General features: G+C 34.0%; 1 protein-coding gene across 7 annotated transcripts in view; it reads right to left on the bottom strand.

Annotated features, from left to right (window-relative positions):
- Positions 1-19,913, bottom strand: part of HELQ (helicase, POLQ like) — a 42,396-nt gene that overhangs the window by 10,686 nt on the left and 11,797 nt on the right. For all 7 annotated transcript variants that reach the window (XR_006216906.1, XR_006216907.1, XM_007074734.3 and 4 more), the window contains 8 exons: positions 19,077-19,175; positions 17,653-17,798; positions 15,097-15,336; positions 10,798-10,939; positions 10,251-10,355; positions 3,935-4,157; positions 2,271-2,428; positions 958-1,056 (listed from right to left, as the gene is read on the bottom strand). Coding sequence is in view for 5 of the 7 variants with exons in the window: in XM_007074734.3 (XP_007074796.1) it covers positions 958-1,056; positions 2,271-2,428; positions 3,935-4,157; positions 10,251-10,355; positions 10,798-10,939; positions 15,097-15,336; positions 17,653-17,798; positions 19,077-19,175 (1,212 nt within the window). In the remaining 2 variants the exon portion in view is untranslated. The remainder of the gene's footprint in view (positions 1-957; positions 1,057-2,270; positions 2,429-3,934; positions 4,158-10,250; positions 10,356-10,797; positions 10,940-15,096; positions 15,337-17,652; positions 17,799-19,076; positions 19,176-19,913) is intronic.

Raw genomic sequence — 19,913 nt, 5'->3', positions numbered from 1 at the left:
TATTTATGTAAATTCAAAGATATAGGGGGAAATGGTAGGTAAGATAATTAGATTTCAATAAAGATTGGATTACCAGAAAAAATTAAAAATGAAAAAAAGTATATTATACGGTGGAAAATGATATTAACTTAAGGAATTTGAAGGTATATTTGCCAATCATTTCCATTCCTCTTAAAGTTAGTGTATTAGACACTTGCTTCATATGTGTTGACTAAACTTCAAAACCCCAAAATATAAGATATTGCACAAAAAGTATTAACTTATCCACTTCAACCTTCTACAGAAGATACTTCAAGTACTAGACTGGGAGTTCTTCAAGGACAACAAACAACAATAACAAAAACCTCAAACCCATCCTGTCTTAGAAGCCCTGACACCAAGCAGAAGGCCTAATAAAAAGTTTCTAGGGGTGTATAAAAAAAAAAAAAAGTTTCTAGAAGGGCACGTGGCTGGCTCAGTCAGTAGAGTGTTTGATTCTTGATCTCGGGGTTGTGAGTTTGAGCCCCATGCTGGGCGTAGAGATTATTTAAAAAAAAAAAAAAGCTTCTAGAAAATACCTTTTTCTCCCTTGAACTGAACTTATTTCAGGATTATATACTATGATAAAAACATTTTATAAGTATTTTACAATTTTTATAATGTAAGGCATCAGTAGCTTAAGAAAAATAAGGCTTACTTTCTCCTATGACAAGAAGCTTATATGTGCATGACAGTGTTTCAGAAATACAAAGGTACACCCACAAAAAAAGAACATCACATCATCCAAAAATAAATACTATTTTTAAAAAATGCCCAAATTTCTGGTCCTGAGAATGTTTTAAAAAATAAACTGGGAATTATATTAACTTAAAGAAAAAAAACATGAAACAAAAAGATCAAATCAACAAAAGAGATGATATAACAGCATTAATTTTGTTAAATCAACTTATTTAGGAAGAGAAAAAAAAACTATGGTACCTTCCTTATAGCTTGACCTGATGCTTTCTTCCCAATAAAGTTTTCAGAGACTCCAAGAAGAGCAGCTACATTTTGTTCTGCTGGACTGAGCTGGCTAAACTACATTAAAAAAGAGTAAACATAGAGAAAAATCAAACTGTAACTTTTAAAAATCCACCATTTGAACCAAATCCAGTACTTCCTGTGATATTACATTGTCATGGTTTTAAAGGATAGGAAGAAACGACACAAATTTTATTAACACATATTTCAAGCTCAAAAAACGTTATTAAAATATAACATATATTAGTAGAACATTTGAAGACAGAGTCACAAGCACTATGACCATGGACTACGGTTTCCATGGACTATGTGGTTATGTTTAATACTGAGATGTTTGGGGGAGAGAGAGAAGAGAGTTAAGCTTTTGAAAGTAAATGCATTGTATAGTACCACTTAAAAAAACTTAGTTACAGGAGGCATGGGTGGTTCAGTGGCTTAAGTGCCAGACTCTTGATTTTGGCTCAGGTCAGGATCTCATGGTTTGGGAGATTGAGCCCCACGTCCGGCTCTGTGCTGACAGCGAGAGGCCTGCTTGTGAGTCTCTTTCTCCCTGTCTCTCTGCCCCTCCCCTGCTCATGAGCGTGTGCCCTCACTCTCTCAAAATAAGTAAACATCAAAAAAAACAAAAAAAAACAAAAACAAAAACACAACTTAGTTACAATTTAAAAATATGACATTAAAAAGAAAGTTAATTTCCTGCAATTAAAAGCCACATACTGCCTCTGCCTCATACATGTTCATGTCTCTGCCCTGTTATAGTAGAATCGTAACAAACCATACTCGACCACCTGGTTTTGTGACAAGCAGGATCAGTTCCACCTTGCTATTGGTGATAAAACTGACATTCCTTCTCAGGTGTTAACATCACTGGACCCATCATGCTTGGCTCTGATAGAGCTGTCATATAATTAAACTCTCAAAAAACAACTTTCACAATTTTCTTCACATTCTAGGCATTATAAAATGGAGTGGTCACCAAATCATAACGATAACTATCTTTGGGGAATGGGACCAGGGATGATCTTCTTTTCTTTATTGGACGTTTCTTTATTTTTTCTATAATGAACATGTTCATATTTAACAGAAAAGTACTATTTAAGTTAAATAAACCAAAAATGCTATGGCCATATTACTATTTTAAAAACTGAAACATGAAAGGCCCAATTTCATATATATTTTAGCAGAGAAAAAAAAGTGAATAATCACTTAACAAAAATTACATCGTCATTAATAAATAAAATAGTCTATATTGAAGAACCTTGTATTCTCACCTGCCTGAAGTATATCATCCAGTCTGGGTCACACTGAGAAGCCATATCATAGGGAGTTGTTAGGTAAATTAGGTGAAGAAGGCTTTCGAGTACAAGTCCTTCGAGACCTTTCTTCAAGTCTCTGTAGAGAATGTCACAATAAGCCAAATCTATAGTTCCTAAAAGAAAGATACACACATTTATATCTCATAATTGCCAAAGAGGAAAAAAGGTGAATTTTAAAAAGGTCTTATTTAGAAGTTACCTAAATATAGCAAAAAGTCTTTAAAATCTCTTTAAAAAATGTTTTTTGAGTCCAGTATAGTAACTGTGTTATATTAGTTTCAGGGGTACAATGTAGTGATTCAACAATTCTATATATTACTCGGTGTTCATCATGATGAGTGTACTCTTAATCCCCTTCACCTGTTTCACCCATCTGCCCCACCAAAACCGCTTCTTAACTAATTCAGCACATTTGGAGGTCATTTTGATTGTATATACCAACATTTAACAAGTACATACCAACTACTCTGTTTTTGGAAATCTAACCCAGAGAAACATTTCCACACATACCAAAAATACATACATGGAAATGCACACTGCAGCTTTGTTTATAATTGAGAAAAATAAAAAACAGTGCAAATGTCCGTCAACAGGAGAATGGCTAATTAAATTACAGAATTCACAGTATGAATGATTACAGTAGAAAAAGAAAAATGAGGTATATTTAAAGGGACTGACATGTTAAGATTCTCCTAATATTTTAAGTGAGAAAAGCAATTGCCAAAAAATGCTTCCAGCTATGATTTCATTCTTAAAAATAAAATATAAAATAATATGTAAATTATATGCATAAACAGATGCATAAAATAATCTATACACATGTACACACACACACACACATATATACACATACACATATTAATCTATATATAAGATAATACATGGAAGGATACACATCAAATTATTAACAGTGGTTGCCCCTGGGAGAGTGGAAATGGGTCAGGAGAATGGGATTTTCCTTTACATAATTCTAAGTTCTAAGGATTTTTTTAAACAATAGAAATGTATTATTTTTCATTAAGTAAATTATGATGTAGCCATTAAGAAAAAACTATTCGCTGTCATACCATGGAATAATTTACAAGATATTATATTAAGCAAAAAAAGCAAATTCTGGAATACAAATGATTGTTTATTTAAAAGCAAAAGCTTAAGAAAATCTTAAATTTGTATATATGTATATATTATGTTTTGAAATGAAATGTACAGAAAATGTCTGAAAAGACATACACCAAATTGCTATTCTTGGTAGGATATTCAGATTTGTATGATTGCTAGGGGAGAGGGATATGAAAGGGGGATGACCATCTTTTCCCTCAAATACTTCTGCAGTACCCTAAATTACTTGTAATTCAACTTTTTATTTACTAAAAAAACTTTTTTTGAAAGTCAGCTCTACCAGCAAGAACTCATGACCCCAAGATCAAGAGTCGCATGTTCTACCAACTGAGCCAGACAGGCTCCCATATTTTTCAACTTTTAAAAGCTAAAGTAGTTTGACAGTTTATAAACTTAATGTTATTAATATGAACTTACAATTCCAATTTAAAGAAACAGAATGATGTAATTTCTATTTTTTTTCCCAGCACATTTCGTCAGAAAGTTAGGGAAACTCTTACCCTTAAAAGAAGCTCGTCCCAGTTTTGTAATATGAAAACTATGTTGGAACTCTTCTTCAGACTTATCCGTAGTGTCTTTTTGTAGGAGTCCTTTTTCTGTCAGGTATCTAAGTGATTCCACAGTTATTTCCCACAGGCTTTTTTCTTTCAACAAAATTTTTTGCTGAACACCAAAAAATGTACCATTCATAAAGTGATAGATGTCATCAAGATTTGTTGCAATCTGAAACAATTCAGGACATCATTGGGACACTGTCCTTAATTCAAGGCATCATTTTGAATGCATGTTAATCTCCATACCTCAAAATTATTGAAATAAATTATATAAAGTCAACATACTTACATATATAAAGATAATTTTATAGTGGGATTTTTAAATTAATATGAAACAAGTTAAAGAAGTATCATATTCATACTTTTTATGAAAATCTACAGTTTTCATTAAAAAACTGCTCAGATTTTTGAATAATTTTTCACAGTAATCTCCAAAGCTGTGCTCTCTGTTTACTCTCCAGCCAATTATCCCAAATTCCCACTCAACCTCCTTCAGAAATCCCTTCACCTCTTCCTTTCAAGCCACCTGTGAAAGCATTCTTTAGCAATAAAAATTGTATTAAAACACACACACACACACACACACACGTAAAACACAACTGAAAGTCTCCTCTGAAACAGGATCAGGCAATACTTCCAACATATCACCTAAAAATAAACAGTTTTCTCTTTTTGTCTCTCTTACCCCTGCTCTTTTGCTGCCTGTCTCTCCTCCCCCTTGTAGTCACTATTTAAAATCTATAATGGCAATTATAAGTAATACTTAACCCTCCATTTGGTATTCAGATGTAGAGTTGATGCTAAATTAGAATAATATTATATTAGCCAATTTCAATGAAATCAGCATATTATACTAAAATATAGTCAATCAATAAGCATATTTTTCTCACAATTCTGGTGATAGTTTCAATTGGAAAACTTTAGGTATTTCATAGTAAACCAATATGAGGGTTAACAAAAAAATATGAGGCACAGACATTTCCTATTGCTTTTCTTCCTTTTAATAAAACTCATTCTTTTTTTTTTTTAAACATTTATTTATTTGGGAGGGGGCAGAAAGAGAGGGAGAAAGATAATCCCAAGCAGGCTCTGTACTGTCAGTGCAGAGCCCAATGGGGGGCTTGAACCCACAGACCATGAGATCATGACCTGAGCCAAAATGAAGAGTCTGACGCCCAACCGACTGAGGCACCAGCCACCCCTTAATAAAATTCATTCTTAATATAGTATTCAATTAAGCCAAAACTGCAGTTTTAAGATATTCAAAACTGATACTCAGTTTGTAGATTATTACTTAATTCAAAGGTATGCAGGAATCAGAGATAAAACATACAGGGTGTCTGAAATATGGCTGTGATAAATAAATGATACCTAGAGGCTCCCTGAATGCGATGGCCCAACCACTGTTATGTCGTCTCATTAATTCCTGGAGTTTCCTTCTCTTCCACTAAAGCATGGATCTAGTCTCTCCAGGGCTGCTCATCTGTACCTTCCTGTACCTGCTGCCCAAGTCACAGACCTTGCCCTTCTTGCCTCTCACCCCTCTTCCACCTGGTTGTTCCTGTCCAGAGGACTTGATTTCTGCTTCAATTCCAACTCTAAAGGTTTTCCTGTTCTCTGCCTTCTTTCACAACTGGAGCCCTGTTGTGAACCCCTTCCCCAAGGTGTAAGAAGACCCCTGATGACCTGTCCCTCTCACGACTGGGTCCAGTTTCTTGAGTTCTGCCTCTTATGGGCAGGCGTGGAACAACAGCTGCCTACCTGCTAGTCTCCTGAACCAACTGCTGCCTGGACTTCTTGCTGCTGTACTCCAGCTGTTAAAACAGAATTTAAACGCAACTGTTGTTCCCGGTAGATCTTGCATTGCCAGGCCCATAAAACCACACCCTTGTGGCCAAGTCAGGTCTCCCAGTCTCCCTGTTACCTGAGTGTGCTTGTCTTAAGTGAAGTCCCAACTCCCTCCCAATTTCACTGCTTTTTGCTGAGTCCTAACTCATATACGTATTTGTCAGGGTATGTATTATGAATATTTCCTCCATGCTTTTCATTTTTTAGCAGTGTCTTTTGAAGATAATTTAAAAAATTATGATGAAGTCTATTTCATTCATTTTTTTCTCTTCATGGTTTATGTTTTTTGTTTCCTCATAAGAAATCTTAACCCAAGGTAACAAACAAACAATTTACTCCTATATGTTCTTCTAGGAGTTATATTTTAGCTTTTATTTAGGTCTATGATCCACTTTGAGTTCATTATTTTGGACAAAATTAGAGTGAGGTAAGAGTAAAGGTTATTTTGTTGTTGTTGTTCTATGCAGATATCTTGTCAGTACAGCACCATTTGTTGAAAAAAAAACCTATCCTTTGTCCATTTAAATATCTTGGCACCTTTTGTTAAAAACTGATCATATATGAGGAATGCCTGGCTGGCTCCGTTGGTAGAGCATCGACTCTTGATCTTGAGGTCCTGAGTTCAAGCCCCAGTTGGGTATAGAGATTACTTAAAAAAAAAAATTTGATCATATATGTGTGGGCCTAATTCTGGACTTACTAGTCTATTGTTCTATATGATCCTTGCACCAATATCACACTGTCTTGATTACTGAAGCTTTATAGTAAATCTTGAAGTAGTATGAACACTTGTTTTTTCACAAAATTAAATTTTGGCTATTCCACTCCTTGCATTCCCAAATAAATTCTATCAGCCTTCAATTTCCACAAACAAGCTTGTTGAGATTTTGACTGGGATTGCACTAAATTTATAGACTTTGGGATGTAACATCTGATCAAAACTGAAAATTCCAATTCTTGAATATGGTACCTCTCTCTATTTATTCAGGTCTTGTTTAATTTCTCTCAGCAGTTTTACAGTTTTGAGTATATAGGTCTCACACACAGTAGTTAAATTTATCCCTAAGTGTTGCATGTTTTGGATGCTATTGTAAATGGAGTTGTTTTTCCAATTATTTGTAGTGAGTATACAGATACGATTGAGTTTTGTACACTGACTTTGTATCCTATGACACTGCTGACTACACTCTAGCTTTTTTTGTACATTCCTTTGGGTTTTTCTTGAACCTACCATCAGCAAATAAGACAGTTTTACTTCTTGCTTTCTAATCTATGTACCCTTGTGTTTCTTCCTGTCTTGTACTGGCTATGATTTCTGATATATCCTGAAAAGCAGTGTGAAAGTAGACCTTTTTTTTTTTCCTTTTCTGATCTTAGAGGGAAAAATATGTAGTCTTTCACCATTAAGTGTGACGTTACCAGCAGTGGTTTTTTGTTGTTGTTGTTGTTTTGTTTTGTTTTTAAATAAACACCCTTTATTGAGTTGATGATGTTCTCTTCTAATTTGCTGAGTTTTTATCATGAGTGGGTGTTGAATTCTGTCAAAAAAATAATAACATTGAATTTTGAATGTTAAACGACTTTGCAATACTGGAATAAACTCTGATTGTGTTGCTGTATTACTAATACTTTGATAAGGATTTTTATTATCTATTTTTACTATAGATATGTAGTTTTCTCTTCTTGTAATATCTTTGTCTGGTTTTGGTATCAGGGTAATGCTGATCTCAAAAGATGAGATGAGCAGTGTTCCCTCTTCCTCTACTTTCTGGAAGAATATATGTATGATTGGTATTGTTTCTTCCTTAAATGTTTGATAGAGTTTACCAGTGAAGTCAGTTGAGCCTGGAATTTTCTTTGTGGTAAGTTTTAAGTTGTAAATTCAATTTCTTTAATAGATATAGGACTATTTAGACTTTCTGCTGCTACTTCAGTCAATTTCAAAAATTGTGTCTTCCAAGAATTTTCCCATTTCATTTAAATAATTGAACTCATTTTTCAGCATTCAAGGATACAATTATTTCAGGATTATTCATTACTATTCTTTTAATATCTCTAGGATCTTTAGTGATGGCCCTCCTTTCATTACTGATATTGGTAATTTATGTGTTCTCTCTTTTCCCTCTGTTATCAAATCAGTCAATAATCTTACTGATCGTTTCAGAGAGCTAGCTTGTGTTTTCATTATTTTTATTCTCTAGTTTGTCTATTTTTTATTTCATTTTTGCTTTTACTAATTATTTCCTTCTTTCTACTTGGGCTTTTTTCCCCCCACGTTCCTAAAGTAAAACTTAGACCCTGAATTTAGATTTTTCTTATATTCTAATAAGCATCTAAAGTTATAAATGTCCTTTTCAGCACTTCTTTGGCTTCATGCCACTAATTTTGGTATATCTGTTTCCATTTTCATTCCATCGTAAATATTTTCTAATTTCCCTTGGAATTTCTACTTTGACCACTGGTCAAGTGTGCTATTTAATCTCCAAATATTTAGGAAATTCCCTGTTATCCTTCTATTATTGCTGGTATACTATAATTGCTTTCATTAGACACAATACTATATTGGATTTCAATCCTTTTAAATGTATTGAGACTTGTCTATGATCTCAGAATATGGTCTACATTGGTGAAATATTTCCCATGCACTTGAGAAATATTTCACACACACACACACACACACACACACACACACACACACACACACAATGGTACACTGGAAAGAGTACAGGCCAGCATGGCAGGAAACTAAATTATAGTCCCATCTAAACCATAATTCACTGAATGATCTTAGACTACTCACCAGTTTTCTGAGTCTGTTACCTTATCTAATATATAAATGGAATAAGACTTGATGATCTTTATGATCTCTTCCTCCTTTACTAATTCCTTAGCAACCTCCCTATTGTAAGGATTTATTACATTATACATGGATTACTACAATTACTTTTAAACAAGTCTTGCAATACTTCTGCATGCTATTATCCCCATTTTACAGATAAGGCAACTGAGCGAGGTTTACGAGAGAGCTGATACCTTACCCAGGGTAATAAGAGACAGAGTTGGGACTGGGACACAGGTATGTGTGATATCAGAGTTCTTGCTCTCAACCACCACACTTTACTAATGCTCCACTGATATGTGACAGTGTCACAACTCTTTAGGCTACTATTTAAGCATGCTCTCACATCTTCCCCAATTTATAGCACACAATCTGGCCCAACTTTTCCCACCCAACCTTCACCTCTTCAGGATCTGTAGGCCTTCTCTAGAGCTACAGAATCTAGTCTGTTGACTGATACCCCACATCATCTTTAGCTTTCTCATCATTCATTCTATGTCAAGTACCTGGAATGGCTTATTCTTTCCCTCTGCTTGTCTACAACTTCTACAACTTCTTCTTTTTTTTTGAGAGAGAGAGAGCATGTGAGCAGGGGAGGAGCAGAGAGAGGGAGAGGAGAGAGGGAGAAAGTCTTAAGCAGACTCCATGGTCAATGTGGAGCTTGATGTGGGGTTTGTGGGGCTTGTGGGGCTCAATCTCAGGACTGTGAGATCATGAGCTGAGCTAAAATTAAGAGTTGGATGCTTAGCCAACTGAGCCACCTAGGTGCCCTGACAACTTCTATCTCCTTCACTACCTAGCACTGATTTCTTTTCTTCCTTATAACCTTTCACTATTCTGAACTGCTAAGGGATATTATAATATTCCACTATTCATCTATAAGGTAATCAAAACTTATGGTATTTTTTTTTTATTAATTATCTTTTGTATGTTCACCCAAACTGTTTGGGCTAATAAAGATATACTGCATGATAGGTTAAGACCACTGGTTTTGTAGTTGAACAAAGCTGAATTCAAACCCTGGCTTTGCCTCTTTATGGCCATGTGCCCTTAGACACAAAGTTAAAATTTACTTACAAATAACCCTAAAAAAGAATTTTAACTCAAGAGTAACCCTAAAAGAGAGCTAATCTCTAAGAAAAGGAGTGTTTTCCTAGTGTGCCTTTTCTTTTTAAATTTGTTGTCTGATAAAGGCTATACTGATCTCACAAATGTTTATAATATCCTAGAATGATCACAGGACAACAGGTGAACCTTATTCCTCACAAAGGCAGAGATGATGGATTACCCCACATCAGGACCCATGTCTTTACGGCTTCTTATAATCCCCAGAGTCTCCAAAAAGTCTCTCACTTGTAATGATGCCCAGTTATGATTTGTTGATTTTTCATATTTCATACAACTCAAAGCATTAAAAATGCACATATAAATCTAGATTCAGATTTAGCATGTCAGGCTGTTCTTTTCCACATTAGATTAGAGGTTAGCATTTTTTTCTACTTTACAGTTCTCATAACTTTTAAATCTCTATTATCTCACATAACAGTAATAAGATTTAAAAATATTGAAAAATACCTTCAAACCAATTAAAGAGAGAAACAAAGTTTGGATTCCCTTAGTGAATTCTTGAACAAGATGGCTATAACAGTTTTCCAATGGTCTGCTTATTAACTCCAATACCTACAAAAGTTAAAGCAATATTATGTTTTGTGTTATTATAAAAAAATAAAGTGTTCTACATAAAATTTTCTATTTTGCATAGATCTGGTAGAAGTAGGGGGAATTTAAAGACATAAAAACAAACAAATAAGAATTTAGCAGGTGTTTTCATGAAAATGGAAGAAAGATAAATAGGAAAAATACTTTTTATTGCTTGTCTGAAATACAAAAGTATTCAAACTACTTGTTCTAGTTCTTAATCATAGAGGAGAAAGAAACACTATTTAAATAAATATTAATAAATTTTAATATTTTATAATATATTAATATTTGATATAATATTTAATATTATAAATATTAATAAAATTAATACATTTTAAAGGATGATATATATCATAAAAGAGCTACAACCAAAGACCAAAATGAGACAAAATGATTAACCACCAACTGGATTGATTATTACCTGTTGCTTGTCTTTTTCTTGCAGTATAAGGATACTCTCCCCAATAGAATCTATCCCAGCACGGCCAGCTCGGCCAATCATCTGTTTATATTGGTTCCTCTTTAAAAACTCCTTGGCAACATAGGGAGCTCTTAAAATAACTCTATGGAATTGATAATATTAATTAAAAGTGATACTCCATCTATGATAATAGCATCTATCTTTTAAATTCTGTATTATTTATCTGGTATTAAATTTAATGACATGTTAACTCAAACTAATAAGTGACTACTATTTACCAAGAACCTGTGATGTCCTAGATTCTTTATGTACATTATCAGTTAATTCTTACAAAATTATTGGTAATAATATTATTTATTATTTTATTTTATCTTATTTTTTTACAAAGGGGCTAACTGAAACACAGACAAGCTAAGTGGATTACCTCAACCCACAAAACTAGTAATTACCAGAACTATGGTCTGAACATGTTGGCCTAGCTACAAAGCTTATGATCGTCACTAGAACAACAGTCTCCAAAGATTTTTGATTCTATACTTCATAAATGAAAAATCTGACCATGCACTATGAACAGATGCCTGCTTATGTATGTATGTTTGTATGTATGTATGTATGTATGTATATATTTATATTACTGTCAACTATATAAAATTACAAGTTTCAACCATTTTTGATGTACAAACATGGTACTTTCAATCCTGCTCATGTATATAAAAGTCTGTAGCTAGTTTTCCTGCTCAAAAGTGAGAGGAAATCTGTCATTTATCTACTAACCAACCTACTCTTTTATTTATAAATCTCTATGGACAGCCAAGATTATAAACACTTGAATAAAACTAAGGACATTAAAAAAAAAAAAACACAAGAATATGCAGAAACAGGGAACAGAAAGAATTTTTAAAAATTCTAATCAGTATTCACAGAAAATTCTAGAGGGTATTATATTCACAATATGAGAACAGACTATTACAAATGAAGAGCAATAAGAGAAGATAGTTCTTGGAAATTAAGAAAAAATTTTAAATTCATTAAAAAATTCAAAGACGGACTTAATAATGAATGAACACAGTTAATGGGATACAATAAAAAACTGATCTTGTCACATAGAAGTAAAGTTGAAGAAATCACATAGCTCATATAGACTGAAAACTGTGTAAGAAAACTTGAGAGATTTGAAAGCCCAATCTACCAGGCTTCAACCCTGTCCAAGGGAAGTTACAAAAACAGAGAACAGAGATAATGGGAAAAAAAGAAAAAGCCAAACAAAAAGTAAGATGAAGGCATAAAACTTTTTGGGGGGGGAAGGGGGGAGAGGGTGCAAGTGAGGCAGGGGCAGAGAGAGAGAGAATCCCACGAGGGGAAGAGAGAAAGAGAGAGAGAGAGAAGCGGGGCTCACCCGGGGCCCCTGTTTCTGTTTTTTTTTTTTTTTTAATTTGAAGTGGGGCTCTTGCTCACCTGATACAGCACGCATGCTCACCCAAAGCAGGGCATGAGCTCACCCGATGTGGGACTCGAACTCATCAACTGTGAGATCATGACCTGAGTCAAAGTCAGATGCTTAATGACTGAGCCACCAGGTGCCAGAGGCATAAAAGGCATAAAACTTTAGATTGAAAGCATTTTCCCAAGTGTAAGACCTATGAATAAAAAGTAGCTAAACTGGGATAGTTGGGATTAAGAATTAAATTTCCAGGGTTTCAAACCTTGGTTTTTGAAACTCATTTGTTGGTATGAAGTTGGGTACATTATTTAATTGTTCAGTGTCTCAGCTTTCTGTTCTATAAAATGTGGACAATAAAATATAACCTTCTTCACAGAGTTGTCATGAAGCTCTATTAAGTCAATGCATGTAAAGCTGTTATGACACAGGGGAGGGAGTGTAATAGCTGCAATTATAATTATACACTATGATGAAATTTTAAGGTAACAGAGAAAAATCTAAGTTTCTGGAGAGGAAAAAACAAACCTATGCAAAAACAAAAATGGGCAACAGTGGCTCCTAAAAGACATGGAACAATACTACAAAGTCCCCAAAGGGAAAAAATTGAAACTAGAATTCTTTTCCTAGCAAGATGTTCAAGTGTGAAGCTAAAATAAAAATACCTTCAGCTATAAAAAGACTCAAAAATTTCTACCCCCCAATCTAGCATTTAAAAAATAATTGCTCAGCAGTCAGAGAAAGACAAATATCATATGACTTCACTCATATGAGGACTTTAAGACACAGGACAGATGAACATAAGGGAAGGGAAGCAAAAATAATATAAAAACATAGAGGGGGACAAAACATAAGAGACTATTAAGTATGGAGAACAAACAGAGGGTTACTGGAGGGGTTGTGGGACAGGCGATGGGCTACATGGGTGAGGGGCATTAGGGAATCTACTCCTGAAATCATTGTTGCACTATATGCTAACTAATTTGGATGTAAATTTAAAAAATAAAATTGAAAAACGAAGAAGATGAGAAGTCTGCCTGTAAGGAAAAATAAGAGAATGAAAGTAAAAGACAAGAAAGAAAGAAAGAAAGAAAGAAAGAAAGAAAGAAAGAAAGAAAGAAAGAAAGAAAGAAAGAAAGAAAGAGAAAGAAAGAAAAAGAAAGAAAAAGAAAGAAAAATTACTCAGGAGGTGCCTGGGTGACTCGGTCAGTTAAGCATCCGACTTCGGCTCAGGTCACAATCTCATGGTTCATGAGTTTGAGCCCCTGCATCAGGCAGTGTGCTGACAGCTCAGAGTTTGGAGCCTGCTTTGGATTCTGTGTTTCCCTATCTCTCTGCTCCTCCCTAACTCACGTGTGTGCATGTGGATGTGCTCTCTCTTTCTCTCTCTCTCTCTCTCCCAAAAATAAATAAACATTAAAAAAAATATTACTCAGGGCACTTAGGTGGCTCAGTAGGTTAAGCATCAGGCTCTTGATTTCAGCTCAGGTCATAAAATCATGGTAGTGAGATTGAGCCCCACTTTGGGCCCAGCACTGACAGTGTGGAGCCTGCTTGGGATTCTCTATCTCTCTCTCTCTCTGCCCCTCCCCTGAGCTCTCTCTCTCACTCAAAATAAATAAACTTAAAAAAAAATAACTACTCAATGATGGCAAAATTAAAAGTAAACCACAGAAGGAATATGTGAGTATGAGGTAGTGGTAAACAAAACACAAGTATAATTAATAGGATAGTTTAAATAATGATGGACTATAAGATGAAAGAAAATTAAAAATCTGAAACTAAAACTTTAGGAAGCTGCAACATACATGAGGCAGTATAGGAGAATATACAAATGCTAAGACTTGTTATGTTCAGGAGAGGACAAAGTTATTGATTAAATCTAAAATGGCAGAAAAGCATGTTTGATTATAACTTAAAAATTTAAGAGTAACAACTGGAATAAGAGAAATAGGATATATAATTTCCTTTTTAATTCTCCAATTATCTGAAAAAAGGAAAATTTAATCAGTGACAGAGGTTGAAAATAAAAGAATGGAAAAAGATAAACTCGGCAAAGAAAATGTAGTCCTAGTGTTCAAAGTAAAATCACTCAATGAGAAAAACAAGGACCTATTAATTGATAAAAGGTATGATTCAACAATAAGATATTTGAAGTAAATCTTTGTATACTTCAAAAGTTTTGAAATACAAAGTAAAAACTTCTAGCAATGCAAAAAGGAGAAATTGACAACTCTGTAATAACAGTGGGAGACTAACACAGCTCTCTGAAATCGACCGATCAAAGAATCACAAATAGAAAACAGAGGAGCTGGTAACAAGATTAACTGTGGTCTCATGGAGATGTCCAAAACTGCATACCCAACAGAAAATACATGTATTTGAAAAAATGTCACAAAGTTTAAAGTCACAAATTATAAAGATCATAAATCAATTATACAGGCCTATAGTTTTGGTAGTAACTGAAAAGATAATCAAAGACTTACTCTAAAAAGATACTAGACTCAGAAGTCTTTATGGATGAGTTCTCTAAGCTTTCAACGAAATCCCTATGTTAAATACACTCTTTCAGATCATAAAAATGGTAGAAAGCTTGCCAATTGTTTACAACTAAAAAAATAAACCTTAATGTCAAAACCAGATAGGGAGAGCACCAAAAAAAGGAATTCTAATACCAGGAAATCTACTAAAGTTATTTTTCATCAAAATAAAGGAAATAAACCACACAATTAACTCATCAAATGAGGAAAAACATTTGATAAATTCTCACCCACTACCGAGAAAGAACAAAACAACAGAACTCCTGGCAAGCTAAGAATTAAAAAGTTTCAAGCCTGGCCAATAGTTTACGTGTGTCTTACCTTCGAGCTGGTAGATTAACGCCTGCTGCGAGGGTGGATGTGCAGGTAAAAAGGCACAGAACTCCCGTGGAATAGGCCTCTTCCAAGAGTTTCCTTTCATCACTTGTTAAACCACTGTGGTGATAAGCAACCCCAAAAGGGATGGTGCGCTTTAAAACAGGACACAAGTTGCCACTGCTGACATTCTTCAAGTTTTTAATCACCTCATGTTTTTCTTCCTCCCTGTGTTTCAGATACTCCCTAGGAAAAACGATCTGTTAGAAATATGAACCCTTGATCTTACGGGAACAAAGTGCCTACTGCTTTAACTTTAGTAGATGCGTGTAAAAGTTCTTTATTAAAAATGATATTGCTTTCCTTAATAGAAGTACATAAGATGTTCTTAGAATTCTGATTCTGAGTTCATCAATTATGAGCCACTCTCAATCTTTTTGTATATCACAGAGTCCTATGAAAATATGATTAAGACTAAGGAAAAAAAACATAAAATAAACATCAAACATAACACTTTGCTTATAAGTTCATGGACTTGCTGAAGTTCATTCCTGTATTGCCTATGAAGGCAGGTTAAGACACTTGCTGTAGATGTTACAATTAGTTTTTTCATTAGAACATACATTTTTATTGGCTTTTTAAAGAAATTTTAAGTCATTTGCTTCTGTGAAGATGGAAACATATTTGTTATCAAATCATATGTACTTATGTAAAACACCAATGGTCTAAACACTAGCATTTTAGAAGCTTCAATAATATCCCACAATGTCTCTGCATCTAAGAGTACCTATTATTTTAAACAGACATAGAGCCAGATTCTACTGCCCAGGGGATTTCATTACACCAGTTTCCCGTGACATTTATGATAAGGAGGCACATAATTAAGATACAAGTGGATATCACAGGACTCTCAAGAAATCACATGTAAAAAGTTTTTTTTTTTCAATGTTTATTTATGTTTGAGAGAGGGAGGTTGCAAGCTGGGGAGGAGCAGAGAGAGAGAGAGGCAGAGGTCAGTCAGCACAGAGCCCGATGCAGGGCTCGAACTCACGAACTGTAAGATCATAACCTGAGCTGAAGTCACACGCTTAATGGACTGAGCCATCCAGACACCCCTCAAGAAATCATGTTTTAAAGATACTCATTTAGAACCCATTTAGCTCTAGATTTACTTTATCTACATATAAATTACAGAATAAAGAAAGTATGCTCAAAACATGATTCACCATTTCTTAATCAAGAGCCACAAAAAGGGGTACTGAACTATACTCAGAACATTCAGCTTATGAAAGCAGCAAGTAATATGCAAAATATATTTTAGAGGAAATTTTCTTTCAGACGATGTTAAGTCCTATCTCTTTTAGAAAGTATGAAGTATCTACTATAATTCATTATTAACTAAGGATTCTAGAAAACCAAATTTTTAAGTGCTTCAGTGTTAAACACCAACATTTATGTCCCCCAAAACCTATTATCACCAAAAGCAAAATAAATCAAGGGTAAAATTAGTAAGTCTCATGTCTCCCAGGAAATGTCAGTCTCTAATAAATTTCCATATCGCTTAGCCGGTGCTATATTCCCTTATTCTATGAAAACAAATGATTTACTGAGACTACCTCAATGATAATTTAATTTCTTTAGATTTTTATAATCAACATCATCATTGTAAAGGCAGACTATTAGTTACCAAAATGGGAAACTCCTTGACTTTATCCTAAACATCTACATCATTGCGCTGGTCAGTAAATTAACTATATTAGACCAATCCATGACAGTAGGACTGGATGGGGAGGTGAGGGTGAATTAGAATCCATAACTGTCTATGAATGGTGATACAGCACCGGCTAAGGGGCCAAAAGGAAGTCTGAAAAATACGATAAAACTACACATGGGACAAAGATACAGAAAAAAACTGAACTGTTCATACTTAAGGTCACTTTATACCCATTGCTATGAGTATAAAAGAGCGAATATTAAAATACTATAAAGTTACAAGTTAATAAATTTCTTAATTACTTACGAAATTCAATTCAAATTCAAATTTATTTACTTTAGTGTAAAGTTTACTAAGAAAACTAAGGCAACAGTATTTAATTAAAGAGAAGGTTAAGTTGAAGATATGATTCATATCCACAGTGATTAGTGCCTGGGCCTGTGACTACCATAGCCAATGGGTGAACTTGCTGCAGGTTGAACCTCCCTGGAAAGTTTTACAAAATCCTGATACCTGGGCCCCACCTGCAGAGATTCTGATTTTCTGGGATGTAACCTGGGCACTGAGATTTTTAAAAGCCCTTGAGAGGATGCATTTGCAGTCAAGGTTGAGAATCATTGATCTAAAACCATTATATCAGTCAGCATTCTCTTCCATGTAACCTTAGAGTTTTTCTTTGCCTATTTCACATATATGAATCTCACAGTTAAACTTTCTTCAAGGTTAGGACCTTTAAAATCGACTGTAGTTATGATGTTCTACAAGAAATAATCAGTGCTTGTTGAATAAACAGAATATATAGCATGTAAATCATGATAAAACAGAATATTTTTTAAAGATTAACATACTTGCTTAAAAATTTGCATATCATTTCTGCTACGTTTTCACAGTTCTTCTTAGTGGGACAAAAAACTAAGCAGGAATAATTGGGAATAACTTCTGTCACCAATGCTACCAAACGATCAGGATCCATCTTTTTCAGAGTATCAGAATACTGTACAACAAGATGCAGGAACAAGGTAGTTAGCAACCATGAAAACCTGTCATTTTACCAGTGTGCTTTGAAAGGTAAGTAAACCATACTTAATTTTGAAGTTCTCATTTAATAAATCTCATCCTTTAAAAGAAAAGAAGAGACCCAGATTAAATTTTAAAACATTAAGTCCCACTTTTAGGTTATTAGGGCTTTGTTAGGCATATTTAGTTTTAAATTACAAAAATGAAAATAGTAAATGTTTTAATAACCCCACTGCATGTTCAGCTCCACTGGAGCAAAACAAAAAGTCCACAGAGAGAAACACAGATTGAGCCTAATAATGATCAAAGGACCATATAGATAAGACATGCCTTTCACTAACAGTTTTCAAAAACACAGATTCAATCACATTACAGGATATATTTTCAGAAATAAAAAATGTATTCATCAAGTAGACATAAGGAATTCAACATAGAGAAAAATATAAAATTATTTAAAAATCTCACTTCCTTCAACTTTATTAAAAACTAAAATACAGATTTAAAATATATCTTTATGGAATTCTAAACTATTGTAAAATCCCTTTCTTCTCTTTTTAATATACTTTACATAAGTCACAAAACATTAACGTAGTAGACATTAACATTTTATATACAATATCTGAACTACATAGCCCACAAAAGTTTATTCTTGTTTTGTGCTTGTTACTGAATGAATAAACATTTAAGGGAGAGGTCTCCAGATTTTCTTTGTTCATGGAGCCCCAGGGCCAAAAGAAATACCTAACAGTTTTGTTTATTAGGTATTTAGGTGCAAACAACTGAAGTACGTATTTCCTCACAATTTCGTAGCCATTTGAATAAATAATACACATCAGTTGAATGAAAAAGATACTGTTATTTCATTTTTAACCATAATAGCTAACGAACAGGATGTGCGCACAACTGAGCACCCCACAGTCTTCCAAATCTTAGAATCAGATTGGACCTGGCTACTCTTTTTTCTGTCCCACGTTGATTGTCACACAGTATTTGTTTACAGTAACTACAAAAAACAAACAAACAAGACTTCACTAAGATATAATATCATAGAAAGGAATACAGTGTGATCTAATGTTAAAACTGGAAACTACCTCAAAGTGGTAGTTTGTATGGTATCCAACAGATGTCAAGCATCCACTGTTTCTCTCAAAAATCTAAACTATCCTACGGCACCCATGTGAATCTTATGTGGTGTCCCAGGGCACCTAGGCACAATGTTTGGGAACCTCATATTCAAGGGATATGAAAATGTTACCTTATAATTCAGTAGACGTGAAAAAGTCATGCCATTCTCAGCTTTGCTGTCAACCTCATATATCGCATCATTTATTTTCAAATATTCTTTTAATTCAACCTTGCATTAAAAAGACATTTGCAATTAATACCACATATAAATTCCTCTTTCCAAGTTTAAAATTTTGTGAAGTATGTTGTAAAAAAGGACAGCTATAGAAAAACTGTCGCTTTTCTAAGGTATGCAAAACATGCTTCAATTTAAAAGTTTTTTCTTTACCATTTCTTTGAGTCTCTTTTCCCTTTCAATCAAAATAGGGATTAATACCCTTAAAGAAATACTTCTGAATTGAATAGCCACTAAAAGGAAACCAGACACTTCTGTTATTCGTCACAAGAAGTATAAATAAGCCAATGTTCACACTCTTTTATTAAGGAGTTATTTGTGTTATTCCTCAAGATCTAAAATTTTCTGTCTCATCAGTCATCAGTTTTAATTCTACATACCACCATATTCTCTTTAATTTAAGTATTTGTAGACAAAAGATGTTTATGAATACAGTTCATTGCATTTTTAAAAGAAGAGTGTCTAATTTGACTATTAAGGTCAGCCAAGTGTCTCGAAAATTCTCCTCTTTGATGCAAATGTAAAAACATCAAATTTTAAAATTAAACTTGGCGATTCTCAATAACTATTTTCTGAAAAGCTACTTAGACACTGAATATGCACATGAGTACTGCAGACAGAGCAGATGTTCACTATAAGCTACTTTCAGATAATTAAGAAATATATTTACTTTTTTAAGTCTTTTGGGAATACCGTTATTAGGGAGTTTAAATTTAAATCCACATGAAGTCT

The sequence above is a fragment of the Panthera tigris genome, chromosome B1 (assembly GCF_018350195.1).
Source record: "Panthera tigris isolate Pti1 chromosome B1, P.tigris_Pti1_mat1.1, whole genome shotgun sequence".
In the NCBI taxonomy this organism is placed as follows: Eukaryota; Metazoa; Chordata; class Mammalia; order Carnivora; family Felidae; genus Panthera; species Panthera tigris.
The sequence above is the reverse complement of the archived record's forward strand: the minus strand, read 5'-3'. Positions and strand labels throughout refer to the sequence as shown.